The 22,555-nt window shown below is 39.0% G+C and overlaps 1 protein-coding gene across 4 annotated transcripts in view; it reads right to left on the bottom strand.

The window, feature by feature from the left end:
• The window catches only part of LOC106079466 (nitric oxide synthase-like), a 229,719-nt gene that overhangs the window by 105,743 nt on the left and 101,421 nt on the right, over positions 1–22,555 (bottom strand). For all 4 annotated transcript variants that reach the window (XM_056005594.1, XM_056005595.1, XM_056005596.1 and 1 more), the window contains 2 exons: positions 10,035–10,414; positions 6,211–6,357 (listed from right to left, as the gene is read on the bottom strand). In XM_056005594.1, coding sequence (XP_055861569.1) covers positions 6,211–6,357; positions 10,035–10,208 — 321 coding nt within the window. In that variant the 5' untranslated portion in view covers positions 10,209–10,414. The remainder of the gene's footprint in view (positions 1–6,210; positions 6,358–10,034; positions 10,415–22,555) is intronic.

A 22,555-nucleotide genomic window follows, 5' to 3' on the forward strand; every position in this document is an offset into this window, starting at 1 on the left:
ACTTACTGCTAACCATTTTAATAATCTAAATATACGTTGTCATACCGTCAGGCATCACTTATCTGATGTTTGATTGATGTGAAATGTATATTATTTTGTTGCTACCGTTTTGCGATTAAGTCTTTCTCTCCTCAGTTATTTTCCATGATCCGCGACCGGCACCCTCGACACGGAGGTCACGATCCGACGGCATTATTCGTTTTGTTTATTTACAGCAGACTTTCCTGTTATAATTTAACTTCTATAACTTTGTTTACAGAAAATATTTTATTTGGTATAGAATTGAAGGGGAGTGCTAGTTCTTCTTATATAACACAAAATTAATGTTTATAAAAAAAAAAATTAATTTAATGTTGTCAAATCAACGATTTTATCGTCAAATAGGAGAGAAAGAGTTAACACACAAAATGTAAGACAATTTTTCTCATGGATAATAGAGATTAGCGTTACTTTTAATTATTTATTAATTATTCTATCATCTTATCATTTTAATTATTAATTAATTAATGTGCCCACCAGCTTAGAGTGACACACAGAGAGACTTGATGCCCATGAAGTATGTCTGTCACATTCTGGGATAAAACTAATGAAACAGAAAAAGGATCCTGAAGCTATTTGTCAGAGCTGAAGCAATATATAAATAAGCAGGACACGGGAGGAACATTGAATAATGGCAGAACTGTGGTACCAAGGCATTGGGGGAAGAGGGTAAAGAAAATCATAGTACAATCATAGAAAAGCCCCCAATCATAGACAAGCCCCAATTATAGAAAAGTCCCAATCATAGACAAGTCCCAATCATAGAAAAGCGCCAATCATAGACAAGCCCCAATCATAGAAAAGCGCCAATCATACACAAGCCCCAATCATAGAAAAGTCCCCATCATAGACAAGTCCCAATCATAGAAAAGCGCCAATCATAGACAAGCCCCAATCATAGAAAAGTCCCCATCATAGACAAGTCCCAATCATAGACAAGTCCCAATCATAGTAAAGCCCTAATCATAGAGAAGCCCCCAATCATAGAGAAGCCCCAAGGATGACTCGAATCATTGAACTTGACTTGGCGCCATCGCGTAGAATCATCCAGATGTTTAACATCCACTTTCGCTATCCGGATCTCACAAAAAGAGCTTATGGGACACAAAGAGAGAAGTTGTGGGATAGAAAGAGAGGCATTATGGATTAGAGAGAGAGAGAGAGAGAGAGAGAGAGAGAGAGAGAAAGAGAGAGGCTATGGAGTTAAACAGGATCGTAAAACTCAAGGATGAGACAAAGAGCAGATTACTGCGATTAACTTTTGTTGTGAAAATCGCCAATCTAACTGTCATGGAACAGATTGTGTCCCCTGACTTATTATATATCCACGGGTCGCTCTTTGTTCTTATTTGATCTTATAAATTTAATTGAAATGGTTCACACATTTCCAATCCATGAATAATTCCTTCAGCAAATGTTAGCATTTGGTCAGATCATTAACTGGGTAATGTTGTCCAGGGCTTTGGTACTGCTCTCTCTCTCCCCCCCCCCCCCAGTACCTTCAATCAGTGGAGTGGTCAAATAGACAATCTGATTGGCTAACTGAGTGTCAGATGTCATGAGGACTTAACATGGCCGCGCCTGTCGGAGAAGGGAAGGACATGGACCGTGTTGGCACGTGACATGGTCAGCTGACCGATGCGAAAGGTCTGAGGGTTGGGGACAGCCGAGACCGTAAAATCCGATTTATTTTTATTACGATTGTGGGTGTAACAAATGCGAAACTTGGGCTCGCCACCAATTATGATCTTAAACGTTTTAACTGGAATATATATATATATATTTTTTTTTAATAGGAAACCTCAGAATTTGCGATATTCAATATTAGTTTTATCATCATAGGAATCCTTGGGCCTTGGGCCTCTTTTCTTTGCCTCTTTTTTAGCTTTATATGCCTCTTTTATGGGCCCTCTTGCCTCTTTTGTGGGCCTTTTTTTAATATAGATTTTTATTTGTAAGTTCTCATAATTCACAAGTATTAAATCATAAACAATTGAAAAGTGATTAACCTAAAAATATAATAATAGTAATAGAAATATTATTTAATATCAAAGACATGCTACCCATTCATTGAACCCACTAGAGACAGAAAAATGATACAAGTATCCTCTACCCCAGAACAATCAACACAATATCAAATATCCCTGACCCCCAACACCCCATTTCTGGAATACTGCCTGAGTATTGTACAAGCATATGAAAATCAAACTTGATATTCTCTACCCTAAAATCAATAATTTTCCTAAATGTCAATTCTAAGTGATCAGGATCAAACACCTTATTATTATGTAGAGCTTTGAGCCAGCTAGCCCAAACAAGATTTCTGTATTCGGAAACAATAATCAAGTTCAAGATTTATTTCATTTTATTTTTTAGTTTTGGCAGCTTGTTTAAAACAATAGACAAGTTAACATTTACATAGTTGCCACAGTTGGCTTCTAATAATTCCCTTACAGTACTTTTAATTTTAAGGAATAATGGACATTACAAAAAAAATATGTTTCTCATTATCAGCATTTACAAGATGGCATAATGTATGCATCTAACAGTTTGGATTTAACCAGATTACCCAATAACAGGAGTTGAAAGTTGAATGAATATAGGTTCATATTCTTTGTTCTTGATATAGGCACATGATTATGCATAATTGCTGCTTCTTTTTATATTTAATAGTTATATTTTTTTAAAATATATTTCATAGTTTACTTCATTAACGTGTTATTGCAAGGTGACGAGCTAGTTTAATCTGAAACTATTGTTATAATATAAGAGAGTACTTTAGAAAAGAGAGAAAGTACCAAAACGAATTATCTTTCTTCGACGATTGTCGGAATAGACTCAAAATCGGCACACTGATGCTATAAACCACTGATGCCCAAAATACGGCCCGCGGGCCACATCCGGCCCGCGACGTGCTACCTTCCGGCCCATCAAAACGTAAGCACAAAATATAGAAAATCCCCTCCCCCTTTTTACAAATGTTGAAAATGTATCTTTACCTAAGATAGGGCCCTCGATTTTGTTTTAATGTATTGCTACCTAGGCAGAATATAGAATCTACCAGGAAAAGTGAATGGATCTTTACTTTTTTTATGGAACAGAATAACATGCTAGCCAAAATGTTTGTTTTATAAAAGGTGTGGCTGTTTTTTTTTTTAAATAACATTACCAGAACTTACGCCATTTTCTGACGCGTAAAAAGAAAATTCAAATGCCCCCATAATTAATGGAAGTACAAGATACAAAATAGTTCCAGGTCAATTTCATTAGGTTTTTGTATCTTTTCCATCATGTGGCCTGCGAGATGAGTGTTGGAAATTAAAATGGCCCGCAGATTGAATTAGGTTGGGCATCACTGCTATAAACTATTGGAAAGTTGGAAAATCGTGGAAATGTACAAAGCACCAGAGATAGATGTACAATGACCTTAATCACAACGATTATACATCAGACCGAGTCTAAGATAGAAATTAAAAACAAACAAAAGAAAAAAAGAATGTTAAAAAAATAATATAGCTTATCTAAAGGAAAGAACCGCTAATTACAGACATTTATCTGAAAATTACAGGGTTTAGCCCCCTTTCTGCTACATAAAACAAAATAAATTAACAAGTAATAAATGATTGACTAATAAGTTAATTTTTTGGATTGATTCGTGTATTCTCATCGAGTATGAATAATTATACAAATTGTCAACTGGACCCGAGAATGGGAAGTGGGAGAAAAAAATGTGTTAAAATATAAAGAGGGGGTTAAATCCATATATACATCCACATATCTCATTCAGTAGCATTTATTCCCCTTATTTCGATATCAAACAAAGTAATTAATCACCTTCGATTAAAAAACTAATTGTTTTATTTTCACATTTGACTAGAGTAACACCATTAGTAAAATCACTAAATTTAGAAAGCCTTCAGGACAGAAGACTCAAAAGTAAAGTAGCAATTATACATAAAACACTGAACCATAAGCTTCAAATACAAAAACAAAATTTAATAAAATACTCTGAAAGACACAAAGATAAAGGCACATTTCTCGTCCCATATGCTAGGACAAATTTGTACAAATACTCCTTCTTCCCTAGTGCTATTAAAGCATGGAATGGGTTGCCTGAGCTAGCCAGGAAAACCAGTGACTTGGATTATATAAGATAAGATAAGATTCATGTCTTGTCCGGTTTAATGAATAATGTGTCTACACGTGAAACAATGTGTAGGCAGGATAGTGCCCGCGGGCTGTAAGTTGGCATCTTTTAATGTTAACCATTAGTTGCTAAACAAAGTTAAGGCTCAGCGGAAATAAATTAAAACGACCCACCCGTACCGTGTCTCTTTTTAGATCTCAGCTTCCTCTATTTTTCAACATCTCTCTCTCTCTCTCTCTCTATTTCTTTCTTTCTTTCTCTCTCTCTCTCTCTGTCTTTCTCTCTCTCTCTCTCTCTCTTTCTATCTATCTATCTATCTATCTATCTATCTATCTATCTATCTATCTATCTATCTATCTATCTATCAGCTCCATCTATCTTTCCACATCTCTTTCTCTTTCTATCTATCTTTCAACATATCTCTCTCTATCTGTCAGCTCTCTCTATCTTTCAACATATCTCTCTATCTGTCAGCTCTCTCTATCTTTCAACATATCTCTCTCTCTATCTTTCAGCTCTCTATCTTTTAACATATCTCTCTCCCTATCTGTCAGCTCTCTCTATCTTCCCACATATATCTCTCCCTATCTGTCAGCTCTCTCTATCTTTCAACATATCTCTCTCCCTATCTGTCAGCTCTCTCTATCTTTCAACATATCTCTCTCCCTATCTGTCAGCTCTCTCTATCTTCCCACATATCTCTCTCCCTATCTGTCAGCTCTCTCTATCTTCCCACATATCTCTCTCCCTATCTGTCAGCTCTCTCTATCTTCCCACATATCTCTCTCCCTATCTGTCAGCTCTATCTCATTACTTCTGTCTACAGTGCCACTAACCTACATAACTTGCGTACCTATAAATTAGTCAGACTCTTTTTTAGACATGCTGTTATTATCGAGTCACTATCCATCTAACTTTTTTACTTATAATGTATCAAAGTCAAGCAAAGTGTGTCTTGACCTCTGAACTATCCCCCCCCCCAACCAATTCTAAAGATTTTCTATTCAATAAAAGACCTTGAACTGCAACTGCATATTTAGTCACAAATTCAACTCAGCACTTCTTCGAAATAGCATACATTATTGCAGTCCCCAGTGGATCGAAATGATTCCCGAAATGCTATATCAGAATCATTCTTTTGGAGACATAATTAGTGTGTAGTTAAATAAGTTATTCAGCGATCTGTTCTTCGCTTCTGCTCAATTTCAGGGAATATCCAACGAAAATATTCCTCTAAATGAGCAGTAAGCCAATATCGAGGTCTAATTAGAATTTCTAGATCTAGACGTCAGTCAAGAACATTGTTTATTGGTCAAGGTTTAAAACTCTTTTTTTTAGCCTGAATGCCAAATAAACAGAAGCCAACCTGTTGGGATACGATTACGAATTGGGCGCGAAAAATTATTTGTTTCATGATCCAATTAAACTTTTGGATGTGACTTAAAAAACAAGAAGTGGAAGCGAAACGAAAGAAAACACCGAATACTCTTGGCAGCTTAAGACAGAGGTCGGCTTTAGTTTCTGGAGTAGATACTTAAGCTAGCGACATTTGACGCTTCTATTCATTACGTATTGTTCTGCAAATTTCATCAGCGTTGAATATTTTCTGCATTGTTGCCCTTTCGCATGTGTTATGGGTTGCCTGAGTCAGCCAGGAAAACCATTGACTTGGCAGAATTTACGTCATTGATTAACATGCATGACTAGATTGACCTAGGAACACGCGTAGGACGTAATCCGTTTCTTTTTTGAAGTAACGTCTGATTTAGACTTTAGTCTTATCTGCACTAGACACAGCGCGGAGGCTTTTTATGCTCTTTGGGGAAAATGTTCCTAAGAGATAGCTAAGTGTTGCCTATGGGTACATCCGGCCTCGCAGCCGACAACTTCAAAGTTTGTTCTGGGAAAAAAAAAAGGCTGACGAACAGAGATACAGATATATTTCGACAACCCTTTTTGGGGTTGTAGGTCACTGGTTTGAGACTTATAGGTTTGTGTAAGTGCGTTTTGATTTTATCACTCACCTGTAAATAGGTTGTGTAGCCTTCTGGGCCTCGCAACAACAGAACCACTGAGGTGTCTATAGGCACAGCTTTGAGGACCTCTATCGCACTGGCGTAGCTCATCTCCGTCAGGTCGATGTCATTGATGCGAAGGATGATGTCTCCAATCTGCAAGAGGAACAGAGAAACTGGACTCGCTGGTTGAGGTGGTTAGAGCGTTGGGCGACATAACAGGGCCACCCGAGATTGAGCCTCGACGGTGCACTTAGGAATCTTCTTTTCGTGTGTCTACGAAAAATTGCCAAATGATTTAGGCTACCGAAGCAAAGGCTCTGGAGTTCGAATCGTGATAAAAACTGGGATTTCCGATTTTGTAAATTTTTTAGCGCACCCCAGAGTCTACCCTGGTGTGACGCATGTTTTGGGAGTGAAGAAAACCTGGAGAGAGTTCGGCAACCGTCTAGCACTGATCGCCCTAGTGAGCCCTAGTCACACAACGAGAATTATTAGCGATGACCCCACTCCCACCAGGACCCACCTCCCAACGAAGATAAAGGAGAACTTTTACTACAAGTATAGGGCCTAATCTTGGAAGTTTATTTTTAGATATCACGTGATATATATATATGATGAAATAATCACAAGGCAACACCTTGACACGCGTCACTCTCAAGCGTTGCGTCATGAAGACAGTATTCTCCCTTGATTAGAGTGCTAATTAAAAATAGAGTCTCTTTTTTTTAATTGTTTTCAAATTGCGAGACTAAATCATACAACTTGGCGAATGCTAACATGGAAGAGTTTTATAATTGGATGAAAATGAAAGAGTACAGGTCTGAGCCTGACGAGCGCGTGGCACTGCGGTTGAGTGCACGGATATAGACGTCTGTATCTCTTAATAAATAGCTCGTGCTGAACGCTGGGTGAGCAGGTTGTCTGCAGATAGTACCGCCGCAGGGGCTCGTCGGTGACATGATCGTCTGGCTAATATCATAGTGATAGACCAAATGACGTGTTCACGTTTTATAATCATGACGTGTAGCCTATAATAAGAGCAGCACTCAGGTACCAAGGCTGTTAAGGGAGGACGGCAAAGAAAATATGGGCGACACAGGTAAGCCCCCCCAGGAGGACTCGAACCACTGACATGAATTGTCAGAGTGTTTTTTTTTTGTAATCACTAGGCCCTGCTGCATTTCACCCTTCTTTTTTACTTCTGGTGTGTACGCCATCTGCAATCCAGGACCCTTCTTTTATGCTCGCTCTCCATGTGGATCAATCCAGTGCCTCTTTTTACAAACTGTGGGTGTCAATTTCGAAGAGCTTCATGTCGCGTTTGCAAACATCAGTATACCTTAAGCGACCAAATGGCTCTCCTGCCTTCTATTAGATCATCATACAGAATGTCTTGTGGGAGTCGACCTACTGGCATTCTGTCAACATGACCAAGCCTGCCAAGGCGTCTGCTGCTGATAACAGTGCGGATATATCTACCTAACATCGAATGTGCTAATCTAGTCGCACTTGTTAAAGACAGCTAACTTAACTTGGTCTAAGGGCACTAGGGAAGTAGGAGATCTTGTACGAATTTTTCCTAGCGTATGGAATATGAAATGCGCTTTTATCTTTTTCTCTGAGCATTGCAGTACTTTGTGTTTTTGAATTTGTAAGTTACGCTTTTATGGTTTTAGGCTTAGCCTCCAATGTATTATTGCTACTTTAGTTTAAAACCCTGTTTATCAAGATTTATTATTTTAAAGATGTATTTAGATTTTAAATTTTTTTTTCTATCAGAATATTTTTTAACGCAATCAAATAAAAATTAGATATATTTAAAAAACACTCTTTTTTTTGTGGGAAGCGTGGTCGAGAGGCTAAGTGCGCTTGAACTTGGCTTTTCTTGGCTACCTAGAAAGGGGCTCGAGGTTCGACACCCGACTCGGGCAGAATTGCCTAAAGGCAGCACAGAAAACCAACTCCTAGATACCCCCTTCACTGGTCCACAAATGAGATTGCTATTAGCATGAAAGTAGCGCTATATAAAAGATATAATAATAATAATAACAATAAAAAATACCAAAAAAGAAATAAACGCAAAGTCTCCTTAGACTCCAGCGAAATCGGCCCCAGACATCGGTCCCAGACCCACACAAAGATGTCAGTGTTGTCATCACATGTCCACGAAATGCCACCCACAGTCAAGTTGAGGAAAGGTTGTAAGAAAGACGCCGACATGACATCAGATGTCATATACATGACAACTCTGGTAAAGCAGTTAGCAAGAGTTCGCCAAGTGTCATTCTACTCGGGTGTTGAAGGCTTTAAATCAAAGGGGCGGGGGCACAAGCAGCATGGGGCGTTGAGATAGTTATCAGCCCCCCTGCGTTTCTTACAAACAACTTAGCAGAAGTGAGAAACTTCGCAAAGCCGGGTGAAGATTTCACAGAAGAAAAGCGGGGAAAGTGCATTTCATTGTGAGAGAAGTTGTTTTTCCTGAAACTTGATCTAGTTCAGAGCAATCGGCGTAATATTTGTAATAACTAGACGAACCTTTGAGACTGAGGATTAGAAAAGCGCAGTATATTATGTTGCGACTTAGACCCAGATGTGACCGACATATTTTACCAAACGTATCGTAAATAAAGCCGCTGTTTGCGAGGTCATTTGCGTTACTTTCTAGGCGAAATTCATTTTTATCTTGTGGGAAGCGTGGTCGAGAGTGCGCTTGAACTTGGCTTGGCTTGGCTACCTAGAAGGGGGCTCGAGGTTTCGACACCCGACTCGGGCTGAGTTGTGTTTACTGAGCGCCTAAAGGCAGCACGGAAAACCAACTCCTAGATACCCCCCTCCCCCACAGGTCCACAAATGAGATTGGACCATAGCGCTCTGAGCATGCTATAAGCATGAAAGTAGCGCTATATAAAAGCTATAACAATATAATAATAATAATCTTGTGGGGGAGGTTTCAAATGTAGCATTCGCGGCAAGACCATTTTCCCAATTTGTTTGTTTGTCTGCTCGAATTAAAGCGGCGCGGCCAGGGCGAAAGGAACTTCCTAATCCCATAATCCTAGAGTTTGTTGCTATGAATTTTGTTGTGTAATCGTCACTCCCTAGTTACCGGTAGTTGTTGTTTGGGAGACGATGTTGTTTCGGCGTTGTGATACTGTTTTCTCCTTGTTAGATGGCAAATAACTAATCAAATTTAAATTATGCAGGCTGAATATGTTGGTAGGCACGGCGTGGCTAAAGTTCCAGGTAGCGGCATCGCTAGATCTCGATTCTATATTACAGGTTGTTAGTTCTTGAGCAGTGTTTGGGTCAGGCTTTGGATCGTGTTTGAGCCAGGTTGTGGCTAGCGCAGACAGGGTCGGCCTTGGGCAAAGGCAAACTAGGCAGCCGCCTAGGGGCCTCCGACTGCTGGGGTCCTCACACAGGATTCCTTTACATTGCTCTAGAGATGACATAGAGGAACCTGTCTTCAATGTTATTGCTAGAATACACTAGCTAGGTTTTCAATATATTATATAATTTATTTTGTTTTTCGCAGTATATTTTGTATTTTTCTATTTTATTTGGGGCCACCAAATACACTTCGTCTAATCATTAGAGAATGGAATGGGTTGCCTGAATCAGCCAGGAAAACCAACGACATAGCATAGCTTAAGTCCTTGATTAATAAGCACGACTACATTGACACATGAAATGCGTAGGACGTAATTATCTTCTTTTTCAAAGTAACGTCTGTAATATATAAGATAAGAAGACACACACACACACTTTAAAGCACAGGTCAAAAACTTAAAGGGTTAAAGGTGGCCAACTGGCCCAGAAGTTTCTCTCACCTGGACGAGGCCACTCTCTTCAGCCACCCCAGCCTTCACGATGCTGGCCACCAAGACGAAAGGCTTCAGGGCCCTCTGTTTCACCAGGAAGCCCAGGCCGCCATACTTCTGCTTGGTCAGCTTAACTCTGATCGTGTTGGTTGACGGCTCCGAGGCCGCTGTGGTGGTCGGCATGTCAGGCGGGCAGTGGGCACGACTTTCCACGGTTGGTTCAGCTCCGGGGCGGGAAAAGGGTACAGGAAATGTTATTTTGGTTTTGTTGCCTTCGGCTGAGAGCGTCAAGCAGAGAAAGCAGACGAACCCGGGTCAAGGACGACTGGCGACATTACCAGACTGACTTGTATAAACTTTGTATTGATTGGGTTCCTCAGTTCAACTTCCTAAAAAAAAAAAGACCAAAAAAAAATGTATCACTATTAATATCTAGCATTCATTATAACTTGACATTTTAAGAAATCACATATTTATATAAAGAAATTTTATGAGGATTTTTTTTTGTCGCTGACATCTAGACGTCAGACTTCACATGACATCTTTATTCTAATGACATCTAATGACGCATGGAATGCAATGTCTCGTTGTTAGCCTAGCTACCGTACCCATAGCCTCTCTTTTTTCATGACGTCACGAATACAGTGGCTACAAAGCTTATATTTGTTTTGTTTCTTTGTAAAATGTTTTACATTTTTCGGATGATCCTTCAAAGTTGAAGATAATTACTTCCTAGTCCAAACCTCCCGCAGGACGACGGGGGATGTGAGCGGGCAGGGTATGAACCCTGGACCATCGATAAATCTGGACGACAGTCCAGCGCGCAAACCGCACGACCAGGCAGCCATCCTGGTTTGGATCAGTCATGTAATTGAATTTGTAATAGATCTATAAAGGGGAGTAATTCAGTTAATACCGCCACATCTGTTTAGTACAACTTCTTGCGATAGCAAACAAAATAATGAATTACCAATAATTAGTAAGCTACCGTTACACTTTGAGATTTATCTTATCTCATATAATACAGACGTTACTTCAGATAAGGAGATGATTACGTCCTACGCGTCATGCATTTAGTCATGCATATTAACCAATGACTTCAATTCTGCCAAGTCACTGGTTTTCCTGGCTAGCTCAGGCAACCCATTCCATGCTCTAATAGCACTATGGAAGAAGGAGCGTTTGTACAAATTTGTCCTAGCATATGAGACGAGATATGTACATTTACCTTTGTGTCTTTCTGAGTATTTTATTAAATTGTGTTTTTGTATTTGAAGATTATGGTTCAGTGTTTTATGTATCATTGCTACTTTACTTTTGAGTCTTCTGTCCTGAAGACGTTCTAAATTTAGTGATTTAACTAAAGGTGTTACTCTAGTCAAATGTGAATATTCGTTTGTTATGAATCTCACTGCTCTATTTTGTGTCTGTTCCAGTTTCTTAATGTTTTCTTGAGTTGAGGGGTCCCAAACGGGGGATGCATATTCTATTATTGGCCTAACCAAGGTTAAATAACATTTAAGTTTTATGTTCTTATTTGATTTATAGAAATTTCTTTTAATAAACCCTAATGCTTTGTGATATCAAAGATATAGGAAGTACATTCAGTAACCTACAAAGAGTGCCACCTAACGACCTAGACCAAGCATCGGATACAATTACTTCCGGGGGAAAATGACAAATCAGATAAATATGACACATTGCAATGTCAATGAAACTTTAAAATTAATGAAAAAATCTAAACTCATTCTTTGCAATGGAGCGCCCATTATATCTCCACTGCGACACCTTCCCTGTAAAACAGGATGGATACGGTAGTTGTTGTTTTTTTAATGAGAAACAAATTAGGTCAAGATTATATTCATTTATATATAGTTTACATCTTCCGAGGACATTAGAAATGAAAGTATCTGATTAGGCTGAACTTTAAACAAATTGGTTACTTTGTGGGTGCTTAATCTGGACACCTTCTTCGCCGTAATTCTTTGTTTCACATCTAATTATGTTTTTATTTTTGAGACAAGACTACATCAGTTCACATATAACGAAGAAATACCAGAGTGGATTTAATTAACACTTGGAAACGCGTAGGACTAATTATCTTCTGCCTTGAAGGAGCAACTGTAAAAAACATTACAAGATATATCCTTATTTCTCTATCAAGAAAATTGTAAAATAAGATCCTTTAAAAAAAAGATTATCTAAGCGGAATAACTCAAATTATTCCACATTTACTCCCTTATTTCTCAATACTGTAGAAATTATTTCTATTTTTTTCGATATTAAAACAAAATAATTTTTTTACCACTAATTATTTAATTCATTTGTTAATTTTTTTTTATTGATTCATGTTTTGTTTGGTACATTGAATTTGAAGTTTCAGCTTCATCCGAGATTGGGAAGTGAGAGAAATAGCGTGTAGGATGTTATACCAGACAGAGTGAGTTGATATAAGCTTTGTAAAAGAGACCTGCACTCCGTGGATTTTCCTCTTCTAAATGCTTCGCCGTTTTTACCTGAAAAACTTCGTGTCTTATGCATTTTTTCATCACATCGTTCAAAGGTTTGGAACTCGCTTCCCCACTGAGCTAAGGCAAGCCACTAGCTAGACTACATTCAAGGAGACTATTAACATCAATCTGACTTTTTCACATATTTATTTTCTATTTGTGACTTTTTCCAAAGCGCATTAAGCCTACATTATGTGTTGTTGTTTTTTTTTAACTGCTCTATATTGATGAAATTATTATTATCATAAAGAGCGAACCAATGAAGGGAAATAGCTTGTGATATGACGTCATCAACGTGACGTTGACTTTGCTACCTCGCTTTCCCCCCCCCCCGCCCCCATTGACTCCCCCCTACAACCCGCACTATTTTAAGAGTCATTGTTTCTTCTGCACCAATTAACCTTGACTGCTGGGGGGGGGAGAGAATAATAATGAGCGTGACGCTGGTGTGTGTGTGTGTGTGGGTGTGTGTGTGAGAGTGTGTGTGTGTGTCGTGGAGAGGCGGGCGAGGTAGAGAAAAGATGGGGGTGGGGGGTGGCCACATGGACGGAATTCTGCCATCCAGGATAGAGCCGCTTGAGACATTTTGACATTTGATGTCAGTATGACAACGCGACATTTTCGTGACAGGTTCACATTTCATCAACCTCGACAACACTCACCCCCCCCCATTCGTTTTTTTTTCTTCTCTTTTTAACACCCACTGCCCCCCCCCCTTACACAATCATTTCACGTAGCAACGAAAGCATTGGATTGAAACTCTTGACATCAGGACCAAGTTTTGTGTGTTCACCCCCCTCTACCAGCCGACATTCGACCAATATCTCAACGCATTGAAAATATCACACAATGGGTTCCAAACTAGTCAGCTCATTACACGTAATCCATTCATATCAAGCGCCCCAGACGTTGGGTATTTCACTGAAGGCTATATGCTTTTTGACCATGCAAAGCCTTTAAGGTTTTACAATACTCTTTTACTGTTGATTTCAAAAACATTTTATTCAAATTAAATCTACTCAAATTAAAACAAAAATAATTTACATAATCTAATAGGTATCACTTACAAAGACAGGGGATTCACTAGCTCACCAAAACAATATCATAACGTCATTTGGGTCCCACAGTGACCTGCTGACCCTATGATAAAACAAAACTAAAACTTTATGGCCATAACACGAGGCCCTAATCATCTTCCTTCAGGGAACATTACCAGGAAAAGAAGAAGAGGCAGACAGAGAAAGTGATGAGAAGACAATACACAAGAATAGACGGGCCTGTCATTTAAAGATTTTATTCAAGGAAAAAGACATTGAGGAATGGAGAAAAGCGGTCGACAGATCATGTGTGGTGCCCCAAAGGCTCACAAGACGACAAGTGAAGGTAAATTGGGGAAAAAAACTGTATGTGTAGTTAAAGTGATGAAACACCAAGATTCTGTGTTTTTTAAACAAGTATAATCTATGTCGAAATAAAAAAAAAAAAAATAGAGAAGAAGAATAAAGAAAACTGAAAAAACAAAAGACCATCTATGTCAAGGTTGTTAAAAGTCATTTATGTAAAGCAAGCCATTTTTGCGTCGACTGTGTCAACCCATTGTTACGTCATCTGTATCACCCATTGCTACGTCTTCTATGTCCATTAATTGATGTGTCAATTGTTGGCCAACATTTACGTCATCTGCGTCAGTTGATCGATGCGTCATTCGTATCAAACCCCCCCCCTCCCACAACTGTTACGTCATAGGTGTCAATTTATTGTTGCGTCATCTGTTAGCCCATTGTTATGTCGTCAATGCTATAAAGCTGTTGCATCATCAATTATCAACCTATTATTAGATTAAGTCCTTCCATTGTAACGTAACTGAGACAGTCGCAAACTGCTGGGCGATCAATTTTAAATACTCTGTAACATTGAAAAGTTAAGGGCTGCTCATAAATTGTGCACATAGGCAGGGCCGGCCTTACAGAGTGCGAGGCCCTCCTTCTCACTTTGTTTTTTTACAGTAAAACCTATTCTATTAATTAGCATCATATCATTGGCCTCCTTCAGTCGTAGAACGACTATGGTTCATCTCGAACACTTATTCATAAGGCTGTGGAGCCCTATTTTGGAGATACACTCCCGTACACATTAATTGCAGGTCAAGGTGGCTTTCGCTTTGGTGGTAGAGGAGGCGGCCATTTTTCGTATGACAACACGCTTTTCTTCCAGAGTTGAGGCCCATGTTTTCTCGCTGTCTGTAGCTTTCTTGATCACCGTCTCTCTCCAACTAGTGCGGTCTAGGGCTATGTCTTCCCAATGGTCAGTATCAATACCATCCTATTAACATGTATTAAACACTAGGCAAAGTAAGCCACTCCAGTGCAATAGGCACCAGAGGGTTAATTAGCTATGTCAATCATACGGTACACTAAATAAGTTAACCCTGTAAGTCCTATATATTTGACAAGAGCCAAGACTGATAGTGATATGCTAAATGTGAACTGCGGGGCCCCTGCCATGCGCGTAGCACGATTTGGAGCAATCAGTAAAATCGGCATAAGGCCTGACCAGCAGATGGGTCACAAACAAGCCATGACTTTTTCCACCATTTTGTTTTTACCCATAATTTTTATGTGTGCACTTCTTAGAGAGCAGAAGACATTTAACTAATGTATTAATGCGCCATCAAAATAGTACAATGTACAAATGTGTTAGATCAGTGATGCCCAACCTAATTCGGCCCGCGGGCCTTTTATAATTTCCTACATTCGTCTCGCGGGCCACATGAACGAAAGGCTAGATATGAGATTTGTTCTGAAACTTATTTTGGTAGAAACCTATGGATTTTGATACTTAATTATAGGTTATTAGACAATTATATTTTTTTTACGCGTTAGACACAGTAATAATCTCTCTACTTCAATGTGAGCAACACCGGCTCATTTTGTGGTCTCTTTTTGGTAAATATTTCCATGGATCCTCCAATATCTAAACATAGTTTAACCATTTTTTATTCGAGGCTCAAACCAAGAATGCCACCATATTAATTTTGTAATGACGTTTTTATGTTGTTGTTTTATCAAACAGGCACACTTTCTTTATAAAATAAATATGTTGGCTTATTATCATGTTCATAAACACACAAATGTTAAAGATCATGGTACCAATCCATCAGAGAAAAAGTGAGGGCCCAAACGTAGGTAAAGATACATTTTTTCAACTTTTTTTTTTTTTGTTTGGAAGGTAGATTTCTACACTTAGAGCCGACGTTGCGGCGGGCCGGATGGAACCACGTCGCGGACCGGATATGGCCGTAGTTTGGGCATCACTGTGTTACATGCATTGCAACTGTATCACTAGTTAGAGGATATCATTTATAGAAGACAATATTCTATTACTAGTTACTAGTTCGGCAGTTCTCAACCTGCTGGTCGCGACCCCTTTGGGGGGTCGATTGACGATTTGCCATGGGTCGCCTAAGACCATCGAAAAATGGATTGTTTTTGTCCATTCTTCTATTGCTGTGTGTGTGTGTGCTGGGGGGGGGGGGGTCGCGGCAGAGTGGGGGGGGGGGTTGTAAAAAAGGGGTCGCCGAGCCTAAAAGGTTGAGAACCGCTGTACTAGTTAGTCAATACCATGTGAAATGTTATAAAATAGAACATTCTGTCGATGGTTCAGTGGTAGCTTTCGGTATTTAGAAGACCACAGCGTTATATATGAGTCGTAGGTCGTGAGCGTTCTTTGTGACGAAGAGTAAGAAAAATATTCAAATTATGTTATACTAAAACTAGATCTATAAACCTGAGGTATAATATTTAAAAAAAAAATTTTACTTGTCACATAATAGACTACAAAAATGAAAATCCGTAACTGACAAGTATCGGTTGGATCATTTATTAATGTATACTGGAAGTTAAGATTATTTGTAACATTGTTATGCGTAAAACTTAATACCGGTAATCACTTGTATTGGAATGTTAAGAACCAACCGCCAAAACCTGCAAAATTAAACATAGGCCACTTGACATGGTCAGCCATCCAGAATTCTAGTTAAATTTGTTCAAAGATTAACTCTGTGTGATTCAATGTTGCGAGATAAATTCCGGACGATGAAGCCATAGTGTAGTGATGCCCGAAATACGGCCTGTGGGCCAGAACCTGCCCGCCGAACTAACGTCAGGTACTCATTATAGTTGACTGAGCGGCGCCATAGGAATCCTGAAAATCAAAATTCCAGACTGGGATTCGAACCCGAGAACTCTCGGTTAGGGAGCCAAGTTCTTTATCACTTAGCCTCAACGGCCAATTGGAACATAAATCTATCAGATTAGTCAGTAGTTACCTTTCATCAACAAAACAGTTTTTCTCAAACATATTGCAACATTTCGTATACAAGTTTCAACCCGATTATATACATCTATAATAATATACACACTTATCCATAATAAGCGAAGAACTAAAAATAAACACATTAGCTAATGAGCAACCACGTGACACAAACAAACAGAAAAATTCGTGATTTGATTGGTGGATTCACTAAGATTAGACGTGACGTCAGAGGATCACGTGATCAGAGTGTGCCGACGGATTCGTCCAAAATGTTGGATGTGTGCTTTATAATTCGCTTTTATTGCGACTCGTTGAGAAGGTCAAGGAATTATTTTGTTTAAAGGAAAAATTGCCAGTTTAAAATATTTATTTTATTGATGTCTTACTTAGATTTATTACAGAAGCTAGTCACCCATTTTAAATCTGAAAGAAAAGGAATAACTAATTTGTGTATAAAAATGCTACAGTGTAGAGCATTCCATAAATCACACACCATTACCCTCCCCTCCCTTTCTTTTCTTCAACAACGGCACTTTGTTGTCCACCGAAGTGGCCCTCTACCACACTGACCACTGTCTCGATGTTTAACTAAATGCAACTTTCCTGTCTTACTTACTTATTTAATTAAAGCCCATTACCACTATTGGAGTATGGGCCGCTAACAATCGGTCCCCATAATCCCCTGTCCTGGGACATTATTTCCATCTTGCTCCAGGCGTAACCAAACTGGTTAAAGTGTCCGCCTATAGTTCCCGTCGCCAGGTGCCCATAGGCGGCGCCCTCGATATGGAGGTCACGCTATAGGACACCTGCTCGCCAATGTAATATGTCCAATCTGGGTTTGTAGAGCTTGTGTCGATCAGAATATTAATTGTTTCTGTACGCGTAGTAGCTCTTAGACTTACAGATCAAGACATATACAATAGAGTAAATCAACAGGCGTAAATCAAATATGAATCTTTAATTCAGAAAGGCAACAGTCTAGTCTCAGCCACTATAACAAAGATGCTGCACCTATGAAAGCCTAGCCTCAACTGTCTGTTTATCTATATCTAAGCTACAGTCTCGCTTCGAAATAATGTCGTCACAATTGCGCATTAATTATCAGTCACAATTGCGCATTAATTATCAGTCACAATTGCGCATTAATTATCAGTCCCCCAAAGTGCGTCTCTATATATCCTCTCTTTCTCTTGCCTATTCAAGGCAGGCAATGTAGTGGAACCCACAAGGCAAGAGAAGGGATTTCACTGCCTAATTAACAATTAAATAGTAGAATAGTAAAGTAAGCCTTAAGACCTTGAGACCTATAGGACAGATGACTCTTCCATCATCAGTTTCAATTACCGATGGTTAACGAGGGTGTCAAGTGGCTAGCACAACGATCAACCGCTTTTAAGGTACCCAACTAATGTCAGGTACTTATTAAAGTTGGGTGGACACATGGGCAGTGCCGGCTTTAGATAACTGCAAGCCCTCGGCGAAGTGAATTAGATGCCACCAAATAAAAAATAGGAAATATACAGCAACAAAAATTAAGTGTACTCCAGTAATAACACTGAGAACAAGTTTCGCTATTTTTTCTCCAAAAAGAACCCTATGCGAGGCCCCCACCAATCAGAGGCAATAGACAGTTGCCTAGTTTACCTATGCCTAAGGCCGACATCGAGATTCGAACCCTAGACCCCTGGTTTTGGAAGCCAATCTCTTTACCACTTAGCCTCACTTCACATATATTATATCAACTCAGAAGTGTTTTACAGAGAGAAAAATGTTTGGCGGTAACTTAGTCGCATTTGGAAAACACACTTCTGGCCCTGTAAAAAAAACTGGAGAGGACCTCTCCTATAAAGAAGACCTGTGAAATCTGTCATTGTATGTCAAATAGAGATGTTCGCTAAACGCGGAAGAATCGCTTAAGGGAATCGATTCCGATGAGCGCCCTTCCCACAAACACTTTGTGTGTTATTTCTCCTGGCGGGAACGAAGCGGATGTAACAACAAGGCGTTCTTTCGATCGGTGTACAAGACTTTTAGCGGCAGACGAGATATCGACAGCCAAAGAGGCAAGATTGTGCAATATATGCCAGATAATCAGCTCAAAAGAGAGGCTATTTGTTCAGTAATTTTACACTGACTTGGCTATACAAAAAAATTTTTCATTGCGTTTGTTTAGCCATTTTATTCTCACTTTTTATTTTTCCTGACATATAAATTGGCATGGCAGAACCGTAGAACCGTATTTCAATTTTGTAAATCAGAGTAGCAAATAGGCTGTACATTTACTGACTTCCTGCATTACTGAAATCTAAAATTTAAATTTTGCCTTAAAATTTGACAACACTATATAAAAGAATGGAACAAAAATGTTACCAAGATGAATAGAGGCATTGATTTAGGGAAAAAAATATTCTTTCAATGTGGCGATAAGCTTTGTAATATAATGCGAATAGTAAGGTGTATGTGTTGTATGTATGTATGTATGTATGAATGTATGCATATATGTATGTATGTATGTATGTATGTATGTATGCATGCAGGGGCGGACTGGCTATATGGGCATTTGGGCAAATGCCCGGTGGGCCGGTACCCAAATGGGCCGGTAGGGCCACCGAAATGGCCTGATCGAAGTCACTATGGCACATATCAAGTTGTTAAAGGTGTTATAATATTCTTATTATGTTATTATTAATATTTTTTATAAAAGGCCATCTGAGCGTCGTGTTTAAACAAAAAGTCTTTCACAGACATTGCAGTGTAATACTCTTTTAATCAAACACATTTTTCGAAAATAAAATGTAGAATGTGGACAGTGCTACTAGTAGGCTTCATCTTTTTAGGGCCTACATAATTGCTGATTTAAAAAGACGCTATATTGCTTATTAAGATATAGAGTTCACTGTATGCATGCATATCGATACATTATCAAACTTAGCAATCATTTTTAAGGACCGATACACCTGACATGGATGCCCATCACATGATAGAGAATTTGTGGGCCGAATTTTATAAAAATGCCCGGCCGATTTTGATACCCAGTCCGCCCCTGTATGTATGTATCTATGTGTGTATGTATGTATTTTATCAATAGCATTTGAAAGATAGCTTTATCATGATAAGGTTAACGATATTTAAATAAATTAATACAAATGGCTTTCAGTATCTGGTTTTATATTGATATTATACATGTTTGCATTATCTCCCTTACACCGTGCGTGCGCCTGATATTGTCGCTAGTGTTCAAAAATTTGCATAATGCACTGAGTGTTGAAGGAACGCCAGCTCAATGTCAAGGCTTATGTTCCCATGACGTCATTTTAAAACCAGAAAGTGTTTTGTAAGAGAACTTATCTCCCGAGTGCCTCAAATCAATGTGTTATGGACTGTGTGTGTGTGTTTCTATGGTGACATTGAGAAGGAAGCGACTGGTGGCTATGTAGTGTTACTGAATGATGCAAGATAAACAATATTGTCGTCAGCGGTCTTAAATAGGGGAGAGGACTCCATATTGCCAGACTGAAAAGACGTGTTTTTGATATGTTTTATTTTGTTCAGAATACCATATTATATTATTACTAGAGTCTACTACATTTGTTTCATTATAGCTCAAGTTAAATTTGTTTATATTGTAATAAAAGTTCTATGTTGAAAACTCAAGAAAACATTAAGAAGCTGGAACATACACAAAAATAGAGCAGTGAGATTCATAACAAATGAATATTCACATTTGAGTAGAGTAACACCTTTAGTAAAATCACTAAATTTTGAAAGCCTTCAGGACAGAAGACTCAAAAGTAAAGTAGCAGTTATACATAAAACACTGAATCATAATCTTCAAATACAAAAACAAAATTTAATAAAATACTCAGAATGACACAAAGATAAAGGCACATTCCTCGTCCCATATGCTAGGACAAATTTGTACAAATGCTCCTTCTTCCCTAGTACTATTAGAGCATGGAATGGGTTGCCTGAGCTAGCCAGGAAAACCAGTGACTTGGCAGAATTTAAGTCATTGGTTAATTTGCATGACTAAATGCATGACGCGTAGGACGTAATCATCTTCTTTTTTTGAAGTAACGTCTGTATTATATAAGATAAGATAAGTTATATTTAGTATTGCTCCAAAAGAAGTTACTCAAGTTATTTCAAGTAGTACAAGTGAAGATATTGTTACGATCTCTCCTCCTACTCAGGCCTTCTGTAAACACTGCTAAACACACAACACAAGAAGAACCTGACAACAAGAGCTCCACAATAATCTGGTACTTTAATAATGGTCAAGTAGATAACAGCCAATATGACACAATTGGCAATACATCAACACTGCTATACTGTACATCACCGTACTAAACTAATAAACTCTACTGTCTCTATCTCTTTCTGGACTCTTATCACTTCAGGGCTCCACCAGGACCGACTTCATGTCAGACTAACAGTTCCGGTCTACTCGCTGTCCTGTCTTGAACTGCACTGCCTTACACACACTGTGTCTCTGGTCCACGCAGGCTTATGATCAGATGACCACAACAGTGGTCATTATTTGCGTGCAAAGTTCATGCCAGTACTGTCCCTTGCCCTTCGATAAAGCAAGCTATCGCTAACCCTCCTATCACTTCAGGACTCCACCAGGACCGACTTCATGGCAGACTAACAGTTCCGGTCTACTCACTGTCCTGTCTTGCACTGCCTTACACACACTGTGTCTCTGGTCCACGCAGGCTTATGATCAGATGACCACAACGGTGGTCATTATTTGCGTGCAAAGTTCATGCCAGTACTGTCCCTTGCCCTTCGATAAAGGACGCTAAACTGTCTTTCTGGCCTGTGTCACAAACGTCAGCTGATCACACACAGTTAACCCTTTCGCGTCGCCTTTAGCGGTTTTTGTTGTCTACCAGCAGTTTGGTGTCTACCACCGTCTACAACACAATATCTAGGGAGGTAGCACTGCATGGGGCGCCTGGCTACCCGGAGATAGCAGTATAGAGAGAGAGAGAGTTTTATGGCTGCCTGGTCGTGCGGTTTGCGCGCTGGACTGTCGTTCAGATTTATCGATGGTCCAGGGTTCAAACCCTGCCCGCTCCCATCCCCCGTCGTCCTGCGGGAGGTTTGGACTAGGAAGTAAATTATCTTCAACTCTGAAGGAACATCCGAAACACGTAAAACATTTTACAAACATTTTTGCACTAACCACAGCCTCAGTACGTGGTAGCTGCAGTTGTTTTGTATTTGATAACTATTTCAAATTCATGGGAAAACATTGGTCAAATAAAATCAATTTCCGTGGCTCCAAAATTATTTCATGTGTATCAGACATTACTTGTTAAAATTTAAAAAAAATGGTCGGTCATTGTGCTTGCCCACGCAGTACATACTGTAACAGTAGGCCATATAAATAGTTGGGTTAAAGGTCACGTGCCTCGTGTACCACGTGGTCTGAAATTGAAGAAATAAAACACACAAAAAAAGAACAAAAAAAAAGTTAATTTTCAGATTTACAGCTTTCTATGTCCAACTTAAAAACTTGCAACTTGCAACTTTTATTTTCAAACTTTCTATTTTTATCTTTTAAACTACAAAATGTAAAATTCCAACATTGAAGTTTTGACTTTCAAATTTTTAATCATATGTGTTAATATTCCAAAGATGGCATGTTGTTACGATGTGAAATCAACAGATCTGAACAGGATCGACCTACTTTCC

The sequence above is a fragment of the Biomphalaria glabrata genome, chromosome 12 (assembly GCF_947242115.1).
Source record: "Biomphalaria glabrata chromosome 12, xgBioGlab47.1, whole genome shotgun sequence".
In the NCBI taxonomy this organism is placed as follows: Eukaryota; Metazoa; Mollusca; class Gastropoda; family Planorbidae; genus Biomphalaria; species Biomphalaria glabrata.